The following is a 23,664-nucleotide window of genomic DNA, read 5'->3' as shown; positions in this document are numbered from 1 at the left end:
CAAAACAAATGAATTGTTAGAGATCTTTGAAGACAGGAAGTATGTAGAGATTTCTAAGAACGCATCTAACTTGAACAGGAATGGTGGATTTATTTGTTTATAAACATAAAACCTACTCTCCTACGAACCTAAAGCAGGTGTTGCAATACATCAGTACATTCACAATTTTCTACATATTAGTACGCAATTTTTTCTTAAACTTTAATGATGCTAAATACTAAATTATATCACACAAACATGCACACACACACACGCACACACACACACACACACACACACACACACACACACACACACACAACTCTCTCTGGAATAACAGTAGATATTCAAAAACGGTTTACACCAGCATGAACGTACTGCACGGGCTTAGGAAACTAAATACTATGTGAAATTTTAAAACGTAAGCAAGTACTATTTTCAACACAAACTTGTGTATTTTTGAATGGACACCCCTATTATTTCGTGTGCAATCAATAGCATGAAAAATCACAAAAATAATGGCATTGGTTGCATCGCAATACATCAATTACATCCCGAGAAACTGCGAAGCGAAGTTGACACTTGAAATAAATGAAAGGTTTCGCATCCAGGTGGGTGAACTAGAACCTTGAAGAATCCGCACAGGGAAATGTCCGGCGGTGTGAGGTCTGGTGATCGCGGGAGCCATGTCCTTCGAGCACCTCTGCCAATTACCTGGCCCTCTAAGAGTTCATTTAAATAACTGCTCACAGCACGACTGTTGTGTTCGGGCGCCCCAACATGCCGCAACCATATGTGCAGTCGTATGTACAAAGGAACGTGCCCAGAAGAACATCTTCCAGCAGGCTGGGTAGAGTTTCTTGCAAAAACGTGAAGGTAATTTGCCAGTAAGTTGAGGAGGTAGACGGACCGACCCAATTAGATGGTCACTCACAATGGCTGCTCAAATCTTGAGCGGAAATCGTTTCCGGTGTCCGTGGACGTACGTGACGTGAGAATTTCCCCTTGCCCAGTAATGAACGTTTCGAGTGTAGTGAAGGCCATCCCGATGGAAGGTACACTCTTCGGTAAACAACAAAGTGGTGGGGAAGTCTGGAACTCGTGCAACACGCCACAGAAACCACCGGCAAAACCCTAGCCTTTGTTCATAGTCCGCCACAGAATTTAGGTCTTGGACAGGGTGGAAACTAAATGGATGCTTTCCGTCATACCTCAATACCCCGCAGACTAACCAATGAGTGACCCCCATGTCGTCTCAAACCACTCGAGTACTTGTCGTAGGTGCTTCCTCGAAGCGCTAGAGAACAGTCTCTTCAAATGCAGCATCCCGTCGTGTTCGAGGTCTTCCAGCATCACCATGATATATCGCTAACGAGCCTGTTTCGCCAAATCGCCAGTGAATTGCTGTAAACGTTTGCGGGTGTGGGTGGCGTCTTGCTGAGTACCGTTCCTTATACAATCGTAGAGCTTCATGCGCCTCACCGTCGGCTAGTACATAAGCAAAAACCATACTTCATTGTTCTTCAAATGAATACTGTGCCGCCATGCTTACTGTATGACTAAATCTCAGGTGACGTGTGTGTGCTCCGAAGCGAAGCTTACATGTGAATTTCTCAGACGTGAGGTGGAGACAAACAGCAGGACCTACTTGACACGTGTGCCTATCAAACTGGGGCAGTGACGGGTAGACGGATATTTGTATGTGTGAACCAGCAACCATGGTGCTGCCCGTTACCCGAGGAACGGTAACAGGACGATCCCATGGCCAATCGAAGCGCTTAGCGCCAAGTTTCCGTAGTTTAAAAATGGTGCATTGTCGACCTACACACCATTAGTAATTTTGGTTGTTACTGGCATCAGCTATCCAGGGTTAAAATTTCGTGACACTATTTTTCTCCGCCCTTTATATATATATATATATACAGTGGTCCATTGATAGTGACCGGGCCAAATATCTCACGAAATAAGCGTCAAACGAAAAAACTACAAAGATCGAAACTCGTCTAGCTTGAAGGAGGAAACCAGATGGCGTTATAGTTGCCCCGCCAGATGGCGCTGCCATAGGTCAAACGGATATCAACTGTTTTTTTTTTTATTAGGAGCCCCCATTTTTATTACATATTCGTGTAGTACGTAAAGAAATATAAATGTTTTAGTTGGACCACTTTTTTCGCTTTGTAATAGATGACGCTGTAATAGTCACAAACGTATAAGTACGTGGTATCACGTAACATTCCGCCAGTGCGGACGGTATTTGCTTCGTGATACATTACCAGTGTTAAAATGGACCGTTTACCAATTGCGGAAAAGGTCGATATCGTGTTGATGTATGGCTGTTGTGATCAAAATGCCCAACGGGGGTGTGCTATGTGTGCTGCTCGGTATCCTGGACGACATCATCCAAGTGTCCGGACAGTTCGCCGGATAGTTACGTTATTTAAGGAAACAGGTAGTGTTCAGCCAGATGTAAATGTCAACCACGACCTGCAACAAATGATGATGCCCAAGTACGTGTTTTAGCTGCTGTCGCGGCTAACCCGCACATCGGCAGCAGACAAATTGCTCGAGAATCGGGAGTCTCAAAAACGTCGGTGTTGAGAATGCTACATCAACATCGATTGCAACCGTACCATATTTCTACGCACCAGGAATTGCATGGCGACGACTTTGAACGTCGTGTACAGTTCTGCCATGGGCACAAGAGAAATTACGGGACGATGACAGGTTTTTTCAAGCGTTCTATTTAGCGACGAAGCGTCATTCACCAACAGCGATAACGTAAACCGGCATAGTATGCACTATTGGGCAACGGAAAATCCACGATGGCTACGACAAGTAGAACATCAGCGACCTTGGCGGGTTAATGTATGGTGCGGCATTATATGCTGATTTCCTACGTTATGTTCTAACGATGACACTACAAGATGTTTCACTGCATGACAGAATGGCGATGTATTTCCAATATGATGAATGTCCGGTACATAACTCGCGTGCGGTTGAAGCGGTATTGAATAGCATATTTCATGTGTGTGTGTTGGGGTTTATGGGCGCTCAACATCGAGGTCATCAGCGCCCGCATATTTCATGACAGGTGGATTGGTCGTCGAAGCACCATACCATGGCCTGCACGTTCACCGAATCTGACGTCCCCGGATTTCTTTCTGTGGGGAAAGTTGAAGGATATTTGCTATCGTGATCCACCATCAACACCTGACAACAAGCGTCAGCACATTGTCAATGCATGTGCGATCGTTACAGCAGGCGAACTACTCGCTGTTAAGAGGAATGTCGTTACACTTATTGCCAAATGCATTGAGGTTGACGGACATAATTTTGGGCATTTATTGCATTAATGTGCTATTTACAGGTAATCGCGCTGTAACAGCATGCGTTCTCAGAAATGATAGTTCCCAAAGGTACATGTATCACATTGGAACAAGCGAAATAAAATGTTCAAACGTACCTGCGTTCTGTATTTTAATTTAAAAAAACCTACCTGTTACCAACTATTCGTCTAAAATTGTGAGTCATGTGTTTGTGACTATTACAGCGCCATCTATCACAAAGCGAAAAAAGTGGTCCAAGTAAAACATTCATATTTCTTTACGTACTACACGAATACGTAATAAAAAGTGGGGGTTACTATTAAAAAAACGCAGTTGATATCCGTTTGACCTACGGCAGCGCCATCTAGCGGGCCAACCACAGCGCCATCTGGTTTTCCCCTTCAAGCTAGACAAGTTTCGTTCTTTGTAGTTTTTTCATTTGACGTTTATTTCGCGAGATATTTGGCCCAGTAACGATCAATGGACCACCCTGTATATAAAACCAAAAGGCAAGTAACTAGGAATAAAATAAGACGAAAGGAAGTAATGAAACAAAACCAAAACAGATAAATGTATTATGTTACTTCTTATGTACGAGGGGCGTTCAATAGGTAATGCAGCACGTTTCTTCTTCTCGGCCAATTTCGGAAGAAAAAAAATGCGAACATACCCGCATCAGCCCCTATAGTTTCATAAAGCTCCAGTTCATGGTGGCGCTATATGTAGCCTCCAAAATGGCGTCTGTAACGAAGGTGCGTTCCAGGCAGAGACCTGTCATTGAGTTTCTTTTGGCGGAAAACCAGATCATCGCAGATATTCGTGGGTGCTTACGAAATGTCTACTGACACCTGGCAGTGAACAGAAGCACGGTGAGTCGTAGGACGAGGTGTCCATCATCATCCCAACGAGTTGGCGCAAACCTGTCCCATCTCCCGTGTGCCGGCAGGCTGGACACAGCTGTGGCTCCTGTAGTGGTGGAAAGTGTGGACATTCTCATTCGATGTGATGGACGGATTACAAACACCTCGCTGCACAACTGGACATCTCTTCTTGTAGTGTTGATACACTCGTCCACCAGTTGGTGCAATCTAAGGTGTGCGCCCACTGGGTTCAGTGTGTTCAACACCACTAAAATGTAAACAAACTTCTCCTTCTTCATGACAACGCAAGGCCTCATAAGTCTGCGCACCTGAGAGGAGCTCATAAAATTTCATTGGATTGTTCTTCCTCAACCACCCTATAGCTTGGATCTCGCACCTTTCGACTTTCATCTGGTTAGCCCAACCAAGGATGGGTCTGCGGGAAGGAGTATGTGCATGATGGGGAGGTTATTGATATAGCAAGACACTGGCTCCGATGTCAGCCAGTAGAGTGATACCATGCGGGCATAAAGGCCCCTCCAGTAAGGTAACGTAAGCCGTCGCATCATTGGACGGATATGTTGAAAAACAGGGTTTTTTAGCCGGATGTTTCGGGACTAATATGTATTGGAATCCTGAATAAAACCAACCTGCTTTCAGAAAAAAAAATGTGTAGCACTACTTGTTGAACGCAACTCGTAAGGAATGAAACAAAAACAAAAGAGATAAACGTATCATGTTACTTCATAAGTAAATTTAGCTATCTAACTGCGGTTTGTGGATACCTTAGTATATCTTCGAGTTTTGCCTGCGCTGAGTGGAAAAGCCCTACACTTCGAATGTATGTGGTAAACCGTCCAGTTGTTTAGCGACTGGGCAGAAGCAGGGAGACGTCACTGCTGTTATTTCTATAGTACTAGAAAAAAATGTAACATCCTGAAGGGCAAGGCCATTTTATTAGCTGGTGATGTGACATGTAGTTCATCACTGTAGAAGCATGTGTTAAGTTCAGACCAAATGAAACACACAAGTCACAGTAAAATGCCGAAGCAGTCAGTTCCATACAAAGTGTGCCTCCTATCCCTTTCACACCCAAGGTTACATTTTACGTGTCATTTTTGAGAACATGCACTTTTATTAAGTAAAAACCAGTCATTAAATTATTAGAAAAACGAAAATAAATTTATTTTCATAAATTTGTAGATTTGGCAACTGCACTGTTGTGTGTGTTGGACCTTTATCACAACTTTTTCATAATATACACAGTCTAACTACGTCATGTTTACTTTCTCACTTCCGTGTGTGATACAAGCTAAAACAGCTGGCGCCTCTAGGTAAACACCTACGCACCACATCTGTCACATATGCTATTTTCAGCGTGATTTGCAGGAATTTCTTACAGATGTTAAATCATCAACACTAGCTCATTCATCAAATTTGTCCAACCTCTTATGTCTGCTCTGTGGACATGTTCGAATATATATATCTTTTGGTTTCAACCATAATTAAACGTTCTTCTTCTACTGTTTCATCATGATCATCAATATGTGTAATGATTTGCTTCGGGCTGTGACGAGCTACCCACTTATGAGCCTCTGGAATGCAAGCAGACAATGTATGTCTTTTGTTAGAATTTTATTTGCTTCAATTCACACAAGCTATGTCCATCAGATGTTAATTTATCTTAGGATCAACTTCTTAGTTTTTATTTGTGTATGACAAACCACCATCTGCTGATCACACACATCAGTTCCTTCCATTGATTGATTGCGCTTGCTTACAGTTGACGTACGCAGCAAATACTTTCTTGATGTACTGTCAACGTCCGAGTTGTTTTCCTGTTTTAGTCATGTAGTAAATGCCTATATAGGCTGCAGGTTCTTGGAACAATTGAAACTCCCTGGCAGATTAAAACTGTGTGCCAGACCGAGACTCGAACTCGGTCCAGCACAAAGTTTTAATCTACCAGCAAGTTTCATATCAGCGCACAATCCGCTGCAGAGTGAAAATCTCATTCTTGGAACAATTGTTGACTGAAATAATTTAGGAAGTAAGATGATGGATTTGTATCTTTCATAATATCCTGAAACAAATTAAATGAAACTTTTCTAGAAAGATATTGTACAGATATAAAATCTCAGCTTAGATCTAAGTAAGTTGTAAGCTTTTCTGCTCTGTGTGATCTTGAGAAGGTTGTATTACCTGAGACAACGCTTCTTTCCCCAAATGTACAGTTGATTCGATTTTTCACCATCTGCTGGTGCAGCTGTAGCTGAAATATGTGGTTTTGTTCCTTATGCTGTCGGTTATGTTGTTGTTAATGATTTATGTTCTCTAAGTTTTCGTTTTAGGCGGCATGTCATCTTCATTGTACTGTGAAGTGGATGCCTCTTCAAAATTTTCTCCTGAGGATGATAGTCCAGGCTAACTTTTCCGGTAGTTTCTAGCATTTCTCCTGGGAGCCAAGTAGAGTCTAGGATATCATCATCATTGCCTAAATCGTCTATGTCTGACAATTGTAGCAAATCAGCGATTACAGACTTTTTCAGATATGGTTAAATTACACCAGTAATTTAATTTTCTTTTTCGATTAATAATAAATATTAGATATTATCAGTCCAATGACAAGACAACATCACAGGTTCGCATAAAATCAACTGGCTATCAGACACAATAAGCACAGACCTTAAAAGAAACGTGGATATCAGCACTTTGTCAACTGTCAACTGTCTTAAAAATCTGGCAGTAGGCCAAACACGCACAACTCTGCGTATGCTATTGTGTCAGTTTACAACTATGTTACTTTTCAAATAAATTATCAATTTTATCAGATATTTACGTAAGACAATATATTTAAAGTAGATTTATGCCATGAAAATGATTTTAATCGAATTTGTATTATGATAACAGAGACAAACAGTCGAACATGCTCTTCCTGGCCACCATCTTGACCAACTACAAATTTGCCGACTATTAGCGCCATTCAGAGACCGAACAGGGAATTAAAAGGCGTCGCATACGTCAGAAACCTCGTACCATTATTTGCAGTGCTCGCCTGAACTATCCAGCGTTACTCACAAGGAAAGAGAACAAGCAACACCACAAATGCACAATTGTGCGTGCAGGGCCTGAGAAGTCTATGGGAGCAACAAGGGCGTGTATTCTCACACGCAGACGATTGTAGAGGTGTCGAAAGGCCATCCTGTGATAGACTGTCCCAAGCATCTTGCACCGCTTGTTGCAGTTGGGCAATGGTTCATGCAGGGTTTGGAGAATGCGTAAGTTCCCGCTTCACCGTCTTCCATATGTGCTCAATTGGATTGAGATCTGGTGATTAGCTGGATAGGGCAGTTGTTGGAAACCATGAAGAGTATTCAGAATGAGATTTTCACTCTGCAGTGGAGTGTGCGCTGATATGAAACTTCCTGGCAAATTAAAATTGTGTGCCGGACTGAGACTCGAACTCGGGACCTTTGCCTGGTTCGGAGAAGAGCTTCTGTGAAGTTTGGAAGGTAGGAGACGAGGTAGTGGCAGAATTGAAGCTGTGAGGACAGGTCGTGAGTCGTGCTTGGGTAGCTCAGATGGTAGAGTACTTGCTCGCGAAAGGCAAAGGTCCCGAGTTCGAGTCTCGGTCCGGCACACAGTCTTAATCCGCCAGGAAGTTTCATATCAGCGCACACTCCACTGCAGAGCGAAAATCTTATTCTGGAAACATCCCCCAGGCTGTGGCTAAGCCATGTCTCCGCAATATCCTTTCTTTCAGGAGTGCTAGTTCTGCTAGGTTTGCAGGAGAGCTTCTGTAAAGTTTGGAAGATAGCAGACGAGGTAGTGGCAGAAGTGAAGATGTGAGGACGGGGCGTGAGTCGTGCTTGGGTAGCTCAGATGGTAGAGCACTTGCCAGCGAAAGGCAAAGGTCCCGAGTTCAAGTCTCGGTCCGGCACGCAGTTTTAATCTGCCAGGATGTTTATATCAGCGCACACTCCGCTGCAGAGTGAAAATCTCATTCTGGAAACATCCCCCAGGCTGTGGCTAGGCCATGTTTCAGCAATGTCCTTTCTTCCAGCAGTGTTAGTTCTGCTAGGTTCGCAGAAGAGCTTCTGTGAAGTTTGGAAGGTAGGAGACGAGGTACTGGCAGAATTGAAGCTGTGAGGTCATGAGTCGTGCTTGGGTAGCTCAGATGGCAGAGCACCTGCACGCGAAAGGCAAATGTCCAGAGTTCGAGTCTCGGTCCGGCACACAGTTTTAATCTACCAGGAAGTTTCATGAAGAGTATGTTGCTTCTCAGCAGCCGTATGCGGACGTGCATTGTCTCGCTTAAAAAGCTGTCGAAGAAATGACAGTAGCACGGGGTTAACAATCACTACAATATAGGGGCCATGACAGGTGTCAGTAGTAGTACTCCTTTACAAGCTTGCATTCCAAGATGAGTCAGGCAGAATACTACAGCACTTTCTGGTACACACGTTTTGGGAAATGTTGACTAGGAAATTAGAGGAATTAAAGCTGCCATAGTCTGCATAACGTCCTTGGAATGGATCAGCAAAGGGAGCTGATTGTTACACCACAAGAACTCTCCATTAGATATTTTCGGTTGCGGAGTATAGATGCAGATGAAGGTGCACATGTTAGGTAAGCTCTTACCGAGCCGTACCAGACCGAGTCGAATGTTTGGCTCGTTTCTTTTTCTGATGTACTGACATCTCGATAGGAGGTGTGATTGTAGTGTAGTGTCTCTGGTCTTATAGTTGCCGTGGCGAACTGAGAAACAAGCCTGCGCGCCCGCCGGGGATTTAGTAAGAGCCGAGTATTGGAGTACATGGCTGCCTGGCGGCAGACAGCTCTCTGAGAGACAAACCCTGCCCGCCGGAGAGCCAGTTTTCGATGTTGAGAGTCGTCTCCGATTGTAGTGGACTGCCGGAATTACGGATTTGGCGGTCCATTCGTTGAGTGAAATTTTAAGTGTTTGGACTTGACAGCACTTCTTGTGCAACGGTCGGTATTATTTACCTGTCTGCTCGCGTGGTTCCTTCCTCGCATGGCTCTCTGACATTTGTTGCAGTCTAATTTGATGGAACAGTTAACATACTGTTTGAGAGTGCAGTGGTGTATGTTTCGCTTACCTTATGTGATTTTGGGAATTATGAAGTTTTATGGGCTAAGCTGTGGCGTAAAATTGGAAGATTAGCTACACTACCGGCCATTAAAATTGCTACACCACGAAGATGACGTGCTACAGACGCAAAATTTAACCGACAGGAAGAAGATGCTGTGATATGCAAATGATTAGCATTTCAGAGCATTCACACAAGGTTGGCACCGGTGGCGACACCTACAACATGAGGAAAGTTTCCAACCGATTTCTCATACACAAACAGTAGTTGACCGGCGCTGCCTGGTGAAACGTTGTTGTGATGCCTCGTGTAAGGAGGAGAAATGCGTACCATCACGTTTCCGAATTTGATAAAGGTAGGATTGTAGCCTATCGCGATTGCGGTTTATCGTATCGCGACATTGCTGATCGCGTTGGTCAAGGTCCAATGGCTGTTAGCAGAATATGGAATCGGTGGGTTCAGGAGGGTAATACGGAACGCCGTGCTGGATCCCAACGGCCTCGTGTCACTAGCAGTCTAGATGACAGGCATCTTATCCGCATGGCTGTAACGGATCGTGCAGCCACGTCTCAATCCCTGAGTCAACAGATGGGGACGTTTGCAAGACAACAACCATGTGCACGAACAGCTCGACGACGTTTGCAGCAGCATGTACCATCAGCTCGGAGACCATGGCTGCGGTTACCTTTGACGCTACATCACAGACAGGAGCGCCTGCAATGGTATATTCAACGACGAACCTGGGTGCACGAATGGCAAAACTTCATTTTTTCGGATGAATACAGATTGCCTTTACAGCATCATGATAGTCGCATCCGTGTTTGGCGACATCGCGGTGAACGCACATTGGAAGCGTGATCACCCGGCGTGATGGTACGGGGTGCCATTGGTTACACTTCTCGGTCACCTCTTGTTCGCATTGACGACACTTTGAACAGTGGACGTTACATTTCAGATGTGTGACGACCCGTGGCTCTACCCTCCATTTGGTCCCTGCGAAACCCTACATTTCAGCAGGATAATGCACGACCGCATGTTGCAGGTCCTGTACGGGCCTTTCTGGATACAGAAATTGTTCGACTGCTGCCCTGGCCAGCACATTCTCCAGATCTATCTCCAACTGAAAACGTCTGGTCAATGGTGACCGAGCATCAGGCTCGTCACAATACGCCAGTCACTGCTCTTGATGAACTGTGGTATCGTGTTGAAGCTGCATAGGCAGCTGTACCTGTACACGCCATCCAAGCTGTGTTTGACTCAATGCCCAGGCGTATCAAGGCCGTTATAACGGCCAGAGGTGGTTGTTCTGGGTACTGATTTCTCAGGATCTATGCACCTAAATTGCGTGAAAATGTAATCACATGTCATTTCTAGTATAATATATTTGTCTAGTGAATACCCGTTTATCATCTGCATTTCTTCTTGGTGTAGCAATTTTAATGGCCAGTCGTGTAGTATTTCGGAGTAGTTTTAAAATTTGTTGCATCCCATTTACTATTTAATAGAGATGTGTTTCTGTTAAAATGATTTTTTTGATTTTAGAGGGGAGTGTTAATATGTGAATTGTTTTAGAGCCTATTGTGCAAGCTTAATACTTTGAGCCATTTGTTGGTGGCTGAAATTTTATGCTAAATAACATCAATTATAGAAGTAAGGATGAAGCACCCCTCAAGACACTGATTAAATTAACGACCCTTTGCCGGATCTGTACCGTAAGGCCCTGTATTTGAAGTATGTTTTCTGGATTTTAATTTGTGCACTTCGTTTTGTAGGGTTCGAGTAAGCTTTGGTCTCTGAGGTATATCGGCGAGTGGCGTTGCAAATTTTTCTCCTTTTAAACTCCTTGTTATGTTAAAACGAGTGAAGACATTACTAGAAGCGTAGCCGCCTGAATAATTTTCTGGCTTCTTGATATTAGCTTCTAAAGGCGCCTTTTGGCGAGTAACGTTAGAAGAGGCTTGAATTCTCTTGACTTAATTTATTCGTGCTTATTCCATAGTATTCTTGTCGACAGCTTTTGCTAGTTGTGTTCCTGAAGTTCGGGCCCTCGCGTGATTGTAGCGTGCTTGCCGCGACCTGGAGGCCTGTTGGTGTGACACCACGGTGTTTGTGGTATCGGACGGTATCTGGGGGCGGCACAAGTTTGTTCATTTCGGTTGTCTACGGATTAAACTGGGTTTTATCAGCCTTTCTCTTTCCCGCACAAAGCTTATCGTTTTATCGGCTGCCTGTTTATGTAGACGTCATGTCTTGAGGCTGTTGTGAGCTTTAAATTCAGTCAGTTACACGTATTTCACTCTGACTGCTAGTGAGGCTCATTGTATGACTCGCCTACGACAGCGTCTTGCATATAAAAGTGTCCCTTATCCTCAAGGTTATTTTTGAAGTCCTGATTTTTTTTAGAAATTAATGTGATAACATAACGTCACCTTGCGCCATGCAAATATTCTTTCATTTTTGAGGAAAATTTGTCTATTGATCCAACTGACCACATTTAGATCGTTTGTTTAGGGGATAGGACATCAAAAGGCCGACTTGTAGCAGGAGAGGCACCACAGGACATTTTAATTTCACTGTCTATACTTTTACGAATAAATTCATAAAACTTTGTCATAACGACCAGGAAGGATTCAGTATTTACACTCACATCAATTTTTTTTACATGTGAAATTTCATCATTTTTTGTCTTAATATTGGCTCCATTTGTTGCTAGGTGTACACTTTTCTTCATAAGTAAGAGAGATTCTTCGATGAATTTTGCAGAGCATACAAACCATACTTGCAGGTGTGTGAATCTCTAGAATTCATTTAATTTATGAGAAAATTAATGAGCTGTTACATTTCAAACTTCATGTTTAGAGAAAACTCAAATTTTATAGTTTATTATTTCAACTTGTACCACAGTTTTTAATAAATTTGGAAAATTCTAGAGTTCCGTACACCTGTAGGTATGGTTTGTATGCTGTGCAAAATTCAGCGAAAAATCGCTCCTACTTATGAAGAAATGTGTACCTACATCAACAAATGCAGCCAATTGAAAGTGAAAAACTGATGAAATTCACATATAAAAATTTTATTTTGTTATGTTTTTGAACTTCCACTGCTGTGAGTATTAATCCTGAATCCTTCCTGCTCATGCTGATAAACTTTAATGAATTTATTTGTAAAAGTATAGACAGTGGAAATTAAAATGTCCTGTGGTGCCTCTCCTGCTACAAGTCAGCCCGTTTGACGTCCTACCCCCCTTAAAGCTATTTATGTCTATCTACCTTAATGCCAAGATTGTCTGTTGATGGCTTGGAGAATATGTATTACAGAAATCGTTTTGTTTAGCTGTCATTAAATATCACTTGTAAGGGTACAGTTTTAAGGGATGAGATAGTTTGAATTTTTTCCAAATTATAAAAAAAACTTTAAATTCCATTATGGTGTCATTATGGTAGGCTTAGAGAGAGCTTTTGACAATCTTGACTGGAATACTCTTCCAAATTCTGAAGGTGGCGAAATGCTGTTTACAATTTGTACAGAAACTAGATGGCAGGTATAAGAGTCGAGGGGCACGAAAGTGAAGCAGTGGTTGAAAATGGAGTGAGACAGGGTTGTAGCCTATCTCCAATGTTATTCAATCTGTATACTGAGCAAGCAGTAAAGGAAACAAAAGTAAAATTTGGAGTAGGAATTAAAATCCATGGAGAAGAGATAAAAACTCAGGTTTGCTGACGACATTGTAATTCTGTCAGAGACAAAAAAGGACGTGGAAGCACAGTTGAACGGAATGGACAGTGTCTTGAAAGGAAGATATAAGATGAACATCAACAAAAGCAAATCAAGGATAATGGAATGTAGTAGAATTAAATCGGCTGATGCTGAGGGGATTAGGGAATTAGACGCTTAAAGTAGTAGATGAGTTTTGCTATTTCGGTAGCAAAATAACTGATGATGGTCGAAGTAGAGAGGATATAAAATGTAGACTGGCAATGGCAAGGAGAGCGTTTCTGAAGAAGAGAAATTTATTAACATCGAGTATAGATTTAAGTATTAGGAAGCCTTTTCTGAAATTATTTGTATGGAGTGTAGCCATACATGGAAGTGAAACATGGGTGACAAATGGTTTAAACAAGAAGAGATTAGAAGGTTTTGAAATGTGGTGCTACAGTAGAATGCTGAAGATTAGATGGGTAGATCACGTAAATAATGAGGAGGAACTGAACAGAATTAAGGAGAAGAGGTATTTGAGCCACAACCTGACTAGAAGAAGGGATCGGTTGGTAGGACACATTCTGAGGCATCAAGGGATCACCAATTTAGTATTAGGGAAGCTTGGGGAGTAAAAACCGTAGAGGGAGACCAAGGCATGAACAGACTCAGAAGGATGTAGGTTGCAGTAGTTACAGTTGATTGCAGTAGTTACAGGATAACGTAGCATGGAGAGCTGCATCAAACCAGTCTCTGGACTGAAGACCCAAACAAGAACATATGGTGCCATTGATCTTAATTATTGACTAATTTTAAGTGGTAAATTCGAGAGCTTATTTAAATTAGCATGTATTCTTCATGCCCTTTGTTAAAGTGATATGTTTATCAAAAATAGATATGAATTTTTAAGTGACAAACGATGACAATTCTAGGTATGCCGTTCCAAGTCTTGTTTTCCCCTCTCACCCTGTGTTCACAGGTATCGCTTACATTGTCTGGCGGGCGACACTGTGAAACTACGAGGGTTGGAACTTTAATAGTGGCAACTACTCATTTATAGCTCGTACAATATAGATACGAGTTTCAAAGCTTTACGGACCTTCAAAGTAGTCACCAGCATTGTGTATAACCCGTTGCCAGCGATGTGGAACTCGTAGGATACTCTTAGCAGTGCCAGTTGTGTTGACAGTTCGAGCGGCGCGGTCTATTGCCCGACGAATTTGTAGCGGTTCTGAAGCGAATGCCGTGACGTGTTTCCTTCAGTTTAGAAACCGAGTTGAACTCACGAGGGCTTAAGTCAGGGGAGTGCAGTAGGTGGTATAGCACTTAGCAGACCCATGATTCAAACAAATCAGTAACAGCTTTCACTGTACGTGCTTGAGCATTGTCCTGCAACATGATGGTCAGGTCCTGCAGAAAGTGTCATCACTTCTGTCTCTATGCTGTTTATTGTTGGAACACAACCTACGACCAGCTTAGACACAGAACTGAGGACACTTTCTGCAGGACCTGACCATCATTTTGCAGGACAATGCTCAAGCACGTACAGTGCAAGCTGTTACTGATTTGTTTGACTGATGGGGCTGTTAAGTGCTATAACACCTACTGCACTCCCCTGCCCTCGTGAGATTAACTCGGTTTCTAAACTGAAGGAAACACGTCACGGTATTCGCTTCAGAATTGCTACAAATTCGTCAGGCAATAGACCGCGCCACTCGAACTGTCAACACAACTGGCATTGCTAAGAGTATTCTACGACTTCCACATTGCTCGGAACGGGTTATACACAATGCTGGTGACTACTTTGAAGGTCAGTAAAACCTTGAAACACGTATCTACACTCCTGGAAATTGAAATAAGAACACCGTGAATTCATTGTCCCAGGAAGGGGAAACTTTATTGACACATTCCTGGGGTCACATACATCACATGATCACACTGACAGAACCACAGGCACATAGACACAGGCAACAGAGCACGCACAATGTCGGCACTAGTACAGTGTATATCCACCTTTCGCAGCAATGCAGGCTGCTATTCTCCCATGGAGACGATCGTAGAGATGCTGGATGTAGTCCTGTGGAACGGCTTGCCATGCCATTTCCACCTGGCGCCTCAGTTGGACCAGCGTTCGTGCTGGACGTGCAGACCGCGTGAGACGACGCTTCATCCAGTCCCAAACATGCTCAATGGGGGACAGATCCGGAGATCTTGCTGGCCAGGGTAGTTGACTTACACCTTCTAGAGCACGTTGGGTGGCACGGGATACATGCGGACGTGCATTGTCCTGTTGGAACAGCAAGTTCCCTTGCCGGTCTAGGAATGGTAGAACGATGGGTTCGATGACGGTTTGGATGTACCGTGCACTATTCAGTGTCCCCTCGACGATCACCAGTAGTGTACGGCCAGTGTAGGAGATCGCTCCCCACACCATGATGCCGAGTGTTGGCCCTGTGTGCCTCGGTCGTATGCAGTCCTGATTGTGGCGCTCACCTGCACGGCGCTAAACACGCATACGACCATCATTGGCACCAAGGCAGAAGCGACTCTCATCGCTGAAGACGACACGTCTCCATTCGTCCCTCCATTCACGCCTGTCGCGACACCACTGGAGGCGGGCTGCACGATGTTGGGGCGTGAGCGGAAGACGGCCTAACGGTGTGCGGGACCGTAGCCCAGCTTCATGGAGACGGTTGCGAATGGTCCTCGCCGATACCCCAGGAGCAACAGTGTCCCTAATTTGCTGGGAAGTGGCGGTGCGGTCCCCTACGGCACTGCGTAGGATCCTACGGTCTTGGCGTGCATCCGTGCGTCGCTGCGGTCCGGTCCCAGGTCGACGGGCACGTGCACCTTCCGCCGACCACTGGCGACAACATCGATGTACTGTGGAGACCTCACGCCCCACGTGTTGAGCAATTCGGCGGTACGTCCACCCGGCCTCCCGCATGCCCACTATACGTCCTCGCTCAAAGTCCGTCAACTGCACATACGGTTCACATCCACGCTGTCGCGGCATGCTACCAGTGTTAAAGACTGCGATGAAGCTCCGTATGCCTCGGCAAACTGGCTGACACTGACGGCGGCGGTGCACAAATGCTGCGCAGCTAGCGCCATTCGACGGCCAACACCGCGGTTCCTGGTGTGTCCGCTGTGCCGTGCGTGTGATCATTGCTTGTACAGCCCTCTCGCAGTGTCCGGAGCAAGTATGGTGGGTCTGACACACCGGTGTCAATGTGTTCTTTTTTCCATTGCCAGGAGTGTATTTTGTACGAGCTGTAAATAAATAGTTGCCACTTTTAAAGTTCCAACCTTCGTGTATTTAACGCCCTGTGGAAAGTTAGAGGAACAGGGGATGGAGCTGGGGCCTTGTGGTGGTGGCAGCCGGGGACGCGCTTTACCTGCGGCGACTACCTGAAAGACGCAGGGCCGGGCCTGTGCGCCCACGGCGTTGCGCGCCCAGCACAGCAGCGTGCCGTAGTCGAGCTCGGAGCGCACCGTGTAGCGAAGTAGGGACGCGCTGCCGTTGCTGGAGAAGCGCGCCGCCGCCACCTCGGCCGTCTCGCCGGAGCTGTTGAACTGCCAGTGGAAGGCGAGCGCCGGCGGGTCGCACGACACGCGGCACCACACCTCCAGCGTCTCCTGCCGCGTCGCGCCCACCACCGACTCGCCCTCCTCCTCGCAGTACGGCGCGTCTGCAACACCGCCACACCCAATCCGTGTGCTCTAGAAACAGAGTAGGCAAGCTGTGCATTTGCAGGAAGGCGTCAGGCATCTATATCTGCATCTACACCAATATTTTACCTAAATCAACATTTAAATCTACATCTGCATCTACATCTACATTTGCATCTGCATCTACATCTACATTTGCATCTGCATCTACATCTACATTTGCATCTGCATCCACATCTGCATCTGCATCTGCATCTACATCTACATCTACGTTTGCATCTCCATCTACATTTGCACCTACATCTACATTTGCACCTACATCTACATTTGCACCTACATTTGCATCTGCATCTACATCTGCATCTACATTTACATCTACATTTGCATCTCCATCTACATTTGCACCTACATCTACATTTGCACCTACATCTACATTTGCATCTACATCTACATCAGCATTTTCATCCATGTCTACATCTACAGTTAAACGTCCACTGACATCAGCACCTATATCTGATCTACACCTCCAAGAACATCTACATCTGCATTGGCATCTATGTCTCCCTCTGCGTCAGTTTATGCATCTGAACCAGCACCTACATCCAGATGTACGCCTACACTGACGACCCAAAGAATCTGGTACACCTGCCTAATATCGTGCAGGGCTCCTGCGAGCATGCAGAAGTGCCGCAACACGACGTGGCATGGACTCGACTAATGTCTGAAGTAGTGCTGGAGGGAACTAACACCATGAAACATGCAGGGCTGTCGATATATCTGTAAGAGTACGAGGGGGTGGAGATATCTTCTGAATGGCACGTTGCAAGGCATCCCAGACATGCTCAATAAAGTTCATGTCTTGGTAGTTTTGTCACCAGAGGAAGTGTTTAAACTTAGAAGAGTGTTCCTGGAGCCACTCTGTAGCAATTCCGGACGTGTGGGCCGTCTCACTGTCCTGCTGGAATTGTCCAACTCCGTCGGAATGCACAATGGACGTGAATGGATTCACGTGATCATTCAGGATTATTGCGTACGTGTCACCTGTCAGAGTTGTATCAGGGACCCCATATCACTCCAATTGCACACGCCTAACACAATTACAGAGCCTTAGCAAGCTTGAACAGTGCCCTGTTGACATGCAGGGTACATGGATCCATGGATTTGTTTCCATGCCTGTACACGTCCACCCCCTCGATACAAATTGAAACGGGACTCGTCCGACCAGGCAACATGTTTTCAGTCATCAGCAGTTCAATGTCGGTGTTGATGGGCACAAGCGAGGCGTAAGGCTTAGCGTCGTGCAGCCTCAAGGGTACACGAGTGGGCCTTCGGCTCCGGAAGCCCATATCGATAACGTTTCGTTGAATGGTTTGCACGGTGACACTTCTTGATGGCTCACCACTGAAATCTGCAGCAATTTGCGGAAGGGTTGCACATCTGTCACGCTGAACGATTCTCTTCAGTCGTCGTTGGTCCCATTCCTGTAGGAATTTTTTTCCGGATGCAGCGATGTCAGAGATTTGATGTTTTACCGGATTCCTTATATTCACGTTACAGTCGTAAAATGGTCGTACGGGAAAATCCCCACTTCATTCCTACCTCGGAGATGCTAAGCGTGTCCCATCGCTCGTGCGATGTCTATAACACCACGTTCAAACTCAATTCTTGATAAGCTGCCATTGTAGCACCCGATCTAACGACTGCGCCAGATGTGGTCTTTTGTAGGCGTTCCCGTCAGCAGCGCCATATTCTATCTGTTTACATATCTCTCTGTTTGAATATGCATGCTTATACCAGTTTCCTTGGCACTTCAGTGTACATTTACACCCACATTTACATTACAACTATATCCACGTGAAATATACAAAAAACCGGTTCAAATGGTTCAAATGGCTCTGAACATCTGTGGTCATCAGTCCCCTAGAACTTAGAACTACTTAAACCTAACTAACCTAAGGACATCACACACGTCCATGCCCGAGGCAGGATTCGAACCTGCGATCGTAGCGGTCACGCGGTTCCACACTGAAGCGCCTAGAACCGCACGGCCACACCGGCCGGCCCAAAAAACCGGAACGTTCCTAAAAATACCCTTATAGTACATGTGATGCCTCCCTGCTAGACCCTGCACATTCAGCAGTGTTATAGTGTGATAGCTGAGGTCCCACTATGTAAGATAAATATTAAATAAGGAGGTGATACCACACGGGAAAACTAACGAATACGTACATGTCAGCATGTGTCTCAAATTGGACAGTGTGTAATGAAGTACTTAATAATTATTACTCGTACACTATATTATACACTATGTCGTATTAATTAACCATAATAAGCGTATCCAGTTGTCATCCTTGGGCTACAGAAAAAATGGTTGAACTGTTACGTTAGCAATGGTTTAGTATCATTGTCTGGCTGGGATTAATAGCGACAACCTGGAAGCACTCGTCTTCCCGCAACTCTTCACTGGGCACACGCACGTGGAATTCCTGAAGAACATTCACCGTCTTTTGCTGGAGAATGTGCCCTCAGCTGTGCTACAGGTAGTGTGGCTCATGCACGATGGAGCAGCAGCTCACTACGGTATCTCCGTTCATCAGCATCTGAATGACCTTTCCCCAGGAGTTGGATTGGATGAGGAGGCTATTCCTGGCCACCATCATCACCAGACTTCAATGCCGCGATTTTTGCTTGTGTGGGCCATCTGAGAAGTTGCGTATGCTAAACCAGTTGGTGATAGACAAACAGTTAAGCTGTGTGTTCACGTAGCGTGTGATGGTGTTTTGCTACAGCCTGAAACATTCGAAAGAGTGAGCCAGTTGGTGATGCAACTTGGGGATGCTTCCACTACACCCCACGACGGCTCCTCTGATCACCTTTAGCAATGAGAGAGAAATTAATAAGCACATGAAACAAAGAACTGGCCACCCTGAGGAGACATTATACTACTACCGTATAACACTGCCTCTGACCTCGGTAGCGGTCCGCATCAGGCGAGGTAGCTGGACTACTAGTTTCATGAGGCATATCTATCTGAAACCAACCACTGATGGTTAATTAAGATACGGCTACCAAATGGTGGGAATCCTGATTGATACATTTCACCTGCTCTTCCAGATAGTGCCAGTCACTGAGATCGGATTAAGATCAGGCGATTTAACGGGACAACTGATGTGCATTAGTATCCATCAGTGATGGTTAAGCCAGGAAGATACGCCTACTGCCATGTGAACTCTACACTTGTCATGTTGGAAGATGGTAGTGGGCACAGCATGAACATCACGAAAACTTCGATAATGGTGAAGTAAACGTCCTGGTTTATGTTCGAGGCACCCTCAATGAATGGGCTCCAGTCGAGGCACGAAAACTTCCCCACAAATCGCCTTCATTATGCCTTTCACACAGTGTGGTCTAAACGCCTCATCGGATCGCCGTTGAGCTGGACGCCTTGCATAATTTGAAATGAGGTAATCTTCAGACCACAGCACGTGCCTTCAGTCAGCTGCTGTTCGGCTGCTGTGTTGCCTGGACCATTGGAGCTGTGCTGCTGTGAGTAGTTGTCTTCCGCGAGGTAGCGAATCCCATTGTATGTTGCAAACAGGCACTTTGCAATATTCGCTAGCGGACTCGTTGAGACGGACGATCATTCTGTTACAGCAGCAGTCGGGTCTGAGAACGACTCCCATGGACAGAGCGCGACACTAGCCTCCGGTATGCTAGCGGCAAGACACAATCAATGCCTTCTCTGCACGATAGCAATCCACATACTATGGAAGACGGTGCTGTCAGAGCAGTGTTATTAAACACATGCTTCCGAAATTCCTTCACCAAAGACGACGAAATAAATATTCAAGAATTCGAATCAACAACAGCTGCCAACAAGAGTAACATATAAGTAGACAACCTCAGAGCAGTGAAGGAACTTAAATCATTTAAGGGGAGTTAGAAGGGAAATTTTTTCAAATTTTCGGATTTTTACTTAATTATAATTTCCAAATATATATATATATATATATATATATATATATATATATATATATATATATATATATACTCACATGGGAAGTATTTATTTTATTTTTTTAAATATAATCTACACCAGTTGAAAATGTTAAAATTTTTACGTGCATTACTTCAAGGTGCAATAAAATTTGTAATTTTTTTATAGACAAGGCTGTGGATTGCTGTGTTGTTAAATTACGTGTTTCTATTGGTCGTGATTGGAAGAGGATGGTTACCAGTTTGAGGAAGTTGAAATAAAGTTTGAGAGACAAGAAATTGCCTGATGGTAAAACAATAAGAGCAGGCTGACAGACAAAATTATTGATGAACTGCAGCAATATTACTGGATGGCCATTGGAAATGATACTGAAGATTTGGTGAAAATGAAGCAGGCAGTTTGGGCTATGTTCTTCCACAGACTGTAACTGATGAAAGACCAGTACACCACTGTTACGGGACTAGTTGTATTTACTTAACTGCAACATAAAAAACACACCGTAACTCATACGACTCCTTTACTAGAAGATTAAACAGCAGAAGAGCATAAAACAAATAAGTCAGAGACTGCGCCAGAGATAATACACTCCTGGAAATGGAAAAAAGAACACATTGACACCGGTGTGTCAGACCCACCATACACTGCGAGAGGGCTGTACAAGCAATGATCACACGCACGGCACAGCGGACACACCAGGAACCGCGGTGTTGGCCGTCGAATGGCGCTAGCTGCGCAGCATTTGTGCACCGCCGCCGTCAGTGTCAGCCAGTTTGCCGTGGCATACGGAGCTCCATCGCAGTCTTTAACACTGGTAGCATGCCGCGACAGCGTGGACGTGAACCGTATGTGCAGTTGACGGACTTTGAGCGAGGGCGTATAGTGGGCATGCGGGAGGCCGGGTGGACGTACCGCCGAATTGCTCAACACGTGGGGCGTGAGGTCTCCACAGTACATCAATGTTGTCGCCAGTGGTCGGCGGAAGGTGCACGTGCCCGTCGACCTGGGACTGGACCGCAGCGACGCACGGATGCACGCCAAGACCGTAGGATCCTACGCAGTGCCGTAGGGGACCGCACCGCCACTTCCCAGCAAATTAGGGACACTGTTGCTCCTGGGGTATCGGCGAGGACCATTCGCAACCGTCTCCATGAAGCTGGGCTACGGTCCCGCACACCGTTAGGCCGTCTTCCGCTCACGCCCCAACATCGTGCAGCCCGCCTCCAGTGGTGTCGCGACAGGCGTGAATGGAGGGACGAATGGAGACGTGTCGTCTTCAGCGATGAGAGTCGCTTCTGGCTTGGTGCCTATGATGGTCGTATGCGTGTTTGGCGCCGTGCAGGTGAGCGCCACAATCAGGACTGCATACGACCGAGGCACACAGGGCCAACACCCGGCGTCATGGTGTGGGGAGCGATCTCCTACACTGGCCGTACACCACTGGTGATCGTCGAGGGGACACTGAATAGTGCACGGTACATCCAAACCGTCATCGAACCCATCGTTCTACCATTCCTAGACCGGCAAGGGAACTTGCTGTTCCAACAGGACAATGCACGTCCGCATGTATCCCGTGCCACCCAACGTGCTCTAGAAGGTGTAAGTCAACTACCCTGGCCAGCAAGATCTCCGGATCTGTCCCCCATTGAGCATGTTTGGGACTGGATGAAGCGTCGTCTCACGCGGTCTGCACGTCCAGCACGAACGCTGGTCCAAATGAGGCGCCAGGTGGAAATGGCATGGCAAACCGCTCCACAGGACTACATCCAGCATCTCTACGATCGTCTCCATGGGAGAATAGCAGCCTGCATTGCTGCGAAAGGTGGATATACAGTGTACTAGTGCCGACATTGTGCATGGTCTGTTGCCTGTGTCTATGTGCCTGTGGTTCTGTCAGTGTGATCATGTGATGTATCTGACCCCAGGAATGTGTCAATAAAGTTTCCCCTTCCTGGGACAATGAATTCACGGTGTTCTTATTTCAATTTCCAGGAGTGTAGTTACAAATGGCAATCACTCGACGTGATGACCGACGGTCACTAACGTGAAATTCGACGATCACTAACGCTCCGTATCGTGCTGCATCGCGTTAAATACGAACATCCGCGTCAGCCGCGTCGCGCATCTTCCGTGTTCCATTTCGCCGTAACTCACGATGGCAGACCCACCACCAACTGCGGAAGTGTCTACTGGCGCAGTAGTTAATCGCGTGACAGTAAAACCACCACCGTTTTGGCAACAAAATCCCGTTCTGTGGTTTGCTCAAGTAGAAAGTCAACCGCAGACGAAACGAACTACAGTTATGTAGTTGCTGCACTCAGTGAAGATATGGTCGCAGAATTACGAGATATTCTGGCGTCACTACCGAGTAATGATCGTTGCACAACCATCAAGAACGCTCTGATTACCCGGCTCTCGCAGTCCGAGGCGAAGAGATTGGAGAAGCTACTCCGCACAGAGGAGCTAAGCTATGGCACGCCATCGCAGCTACTACGCCGACTGCGTTGATTAGCGAGCAACGCGGTCAGTGACATTCCGCGGAATATCTGGCTATCGCGCCCGCCATCCGACTCGCAGAAAATATTGACAGTGTGTGCCAGCGATCTGGATGCACTCGCGCAAACCGAGGATTGCATAGCAGAAATGTATCCACCCGCATGCTTCGCAACAGTTTGCTCACAACCTCGGGCAGATAAGTCTCGCCGCGCTACAAGCACAGGTTGCCGAGCTCATCGCGCAAGTAGCTGCATTACGGACCCAGGTTACCAGCCGCCGCCGGCTGAAGTGGCCGTGCGGTTCTAGGCGCTAAAGTCTGGAACCGCGTGACCGCTACGGTTGCAGGCTCGAATCCTGCCTCGGGCATGGATGTGTGCGATGTCCTTAGGTTAGTTAGGTTTCAAATGGTTCAAATGGCTCTGAGCACTATGCGACTTAACTTCTGAGGTCATCAGTAGCCTAGAACTTAGAACTAATTAAACCTAACTAACCTAAGGACATCACACACATCCATGCCCGGGGCAGGATTC

At 45.7% G+C, this 23,664-nt stretch overlaps 1 protein-coding gene across 1 annotated transcript in view; it reads right to left on the bottom strand.

The window, feature by feature from the left end:
• Positions 1–23,664, bottom strand: part of LOC126456256 (nephrin-like) — a 168,691-nt gene that overhangs the window by 18,592 nt on the left and 126,435 nt on the right. The window contains exon 10 of the mRNA XM_050092011.1: positions 16,371–16,664. Within this exon, the coding sequence (XP_049947968.1) occupies positions 16,371–16,664 (294 nt within the window). The remainder of the gene's footprint in view (positions 1–16,370; positions 16,665–23,664) is intronic.

This window comes from Schistocerca serialis, chromosome 1 (assembly GCF_023864345.2).
Source record: "Schistocerca serialis cubense isolate TAMUIC-IGC-003099 chromosome 1, iqSchSeri2.2, whole genome shotgun sequence".
NCBI classification, from domain to species: Eukaryota; Metazoa; Arthropoda; class Insecta; order Orthoptera; family Acrididae; genus Schistocerca; species Schistocerca serialis.
Note: the sequence above shows the minus strand (reverse complement) of the source record. Positions and strands in the feature narration are given on the sequence as shown.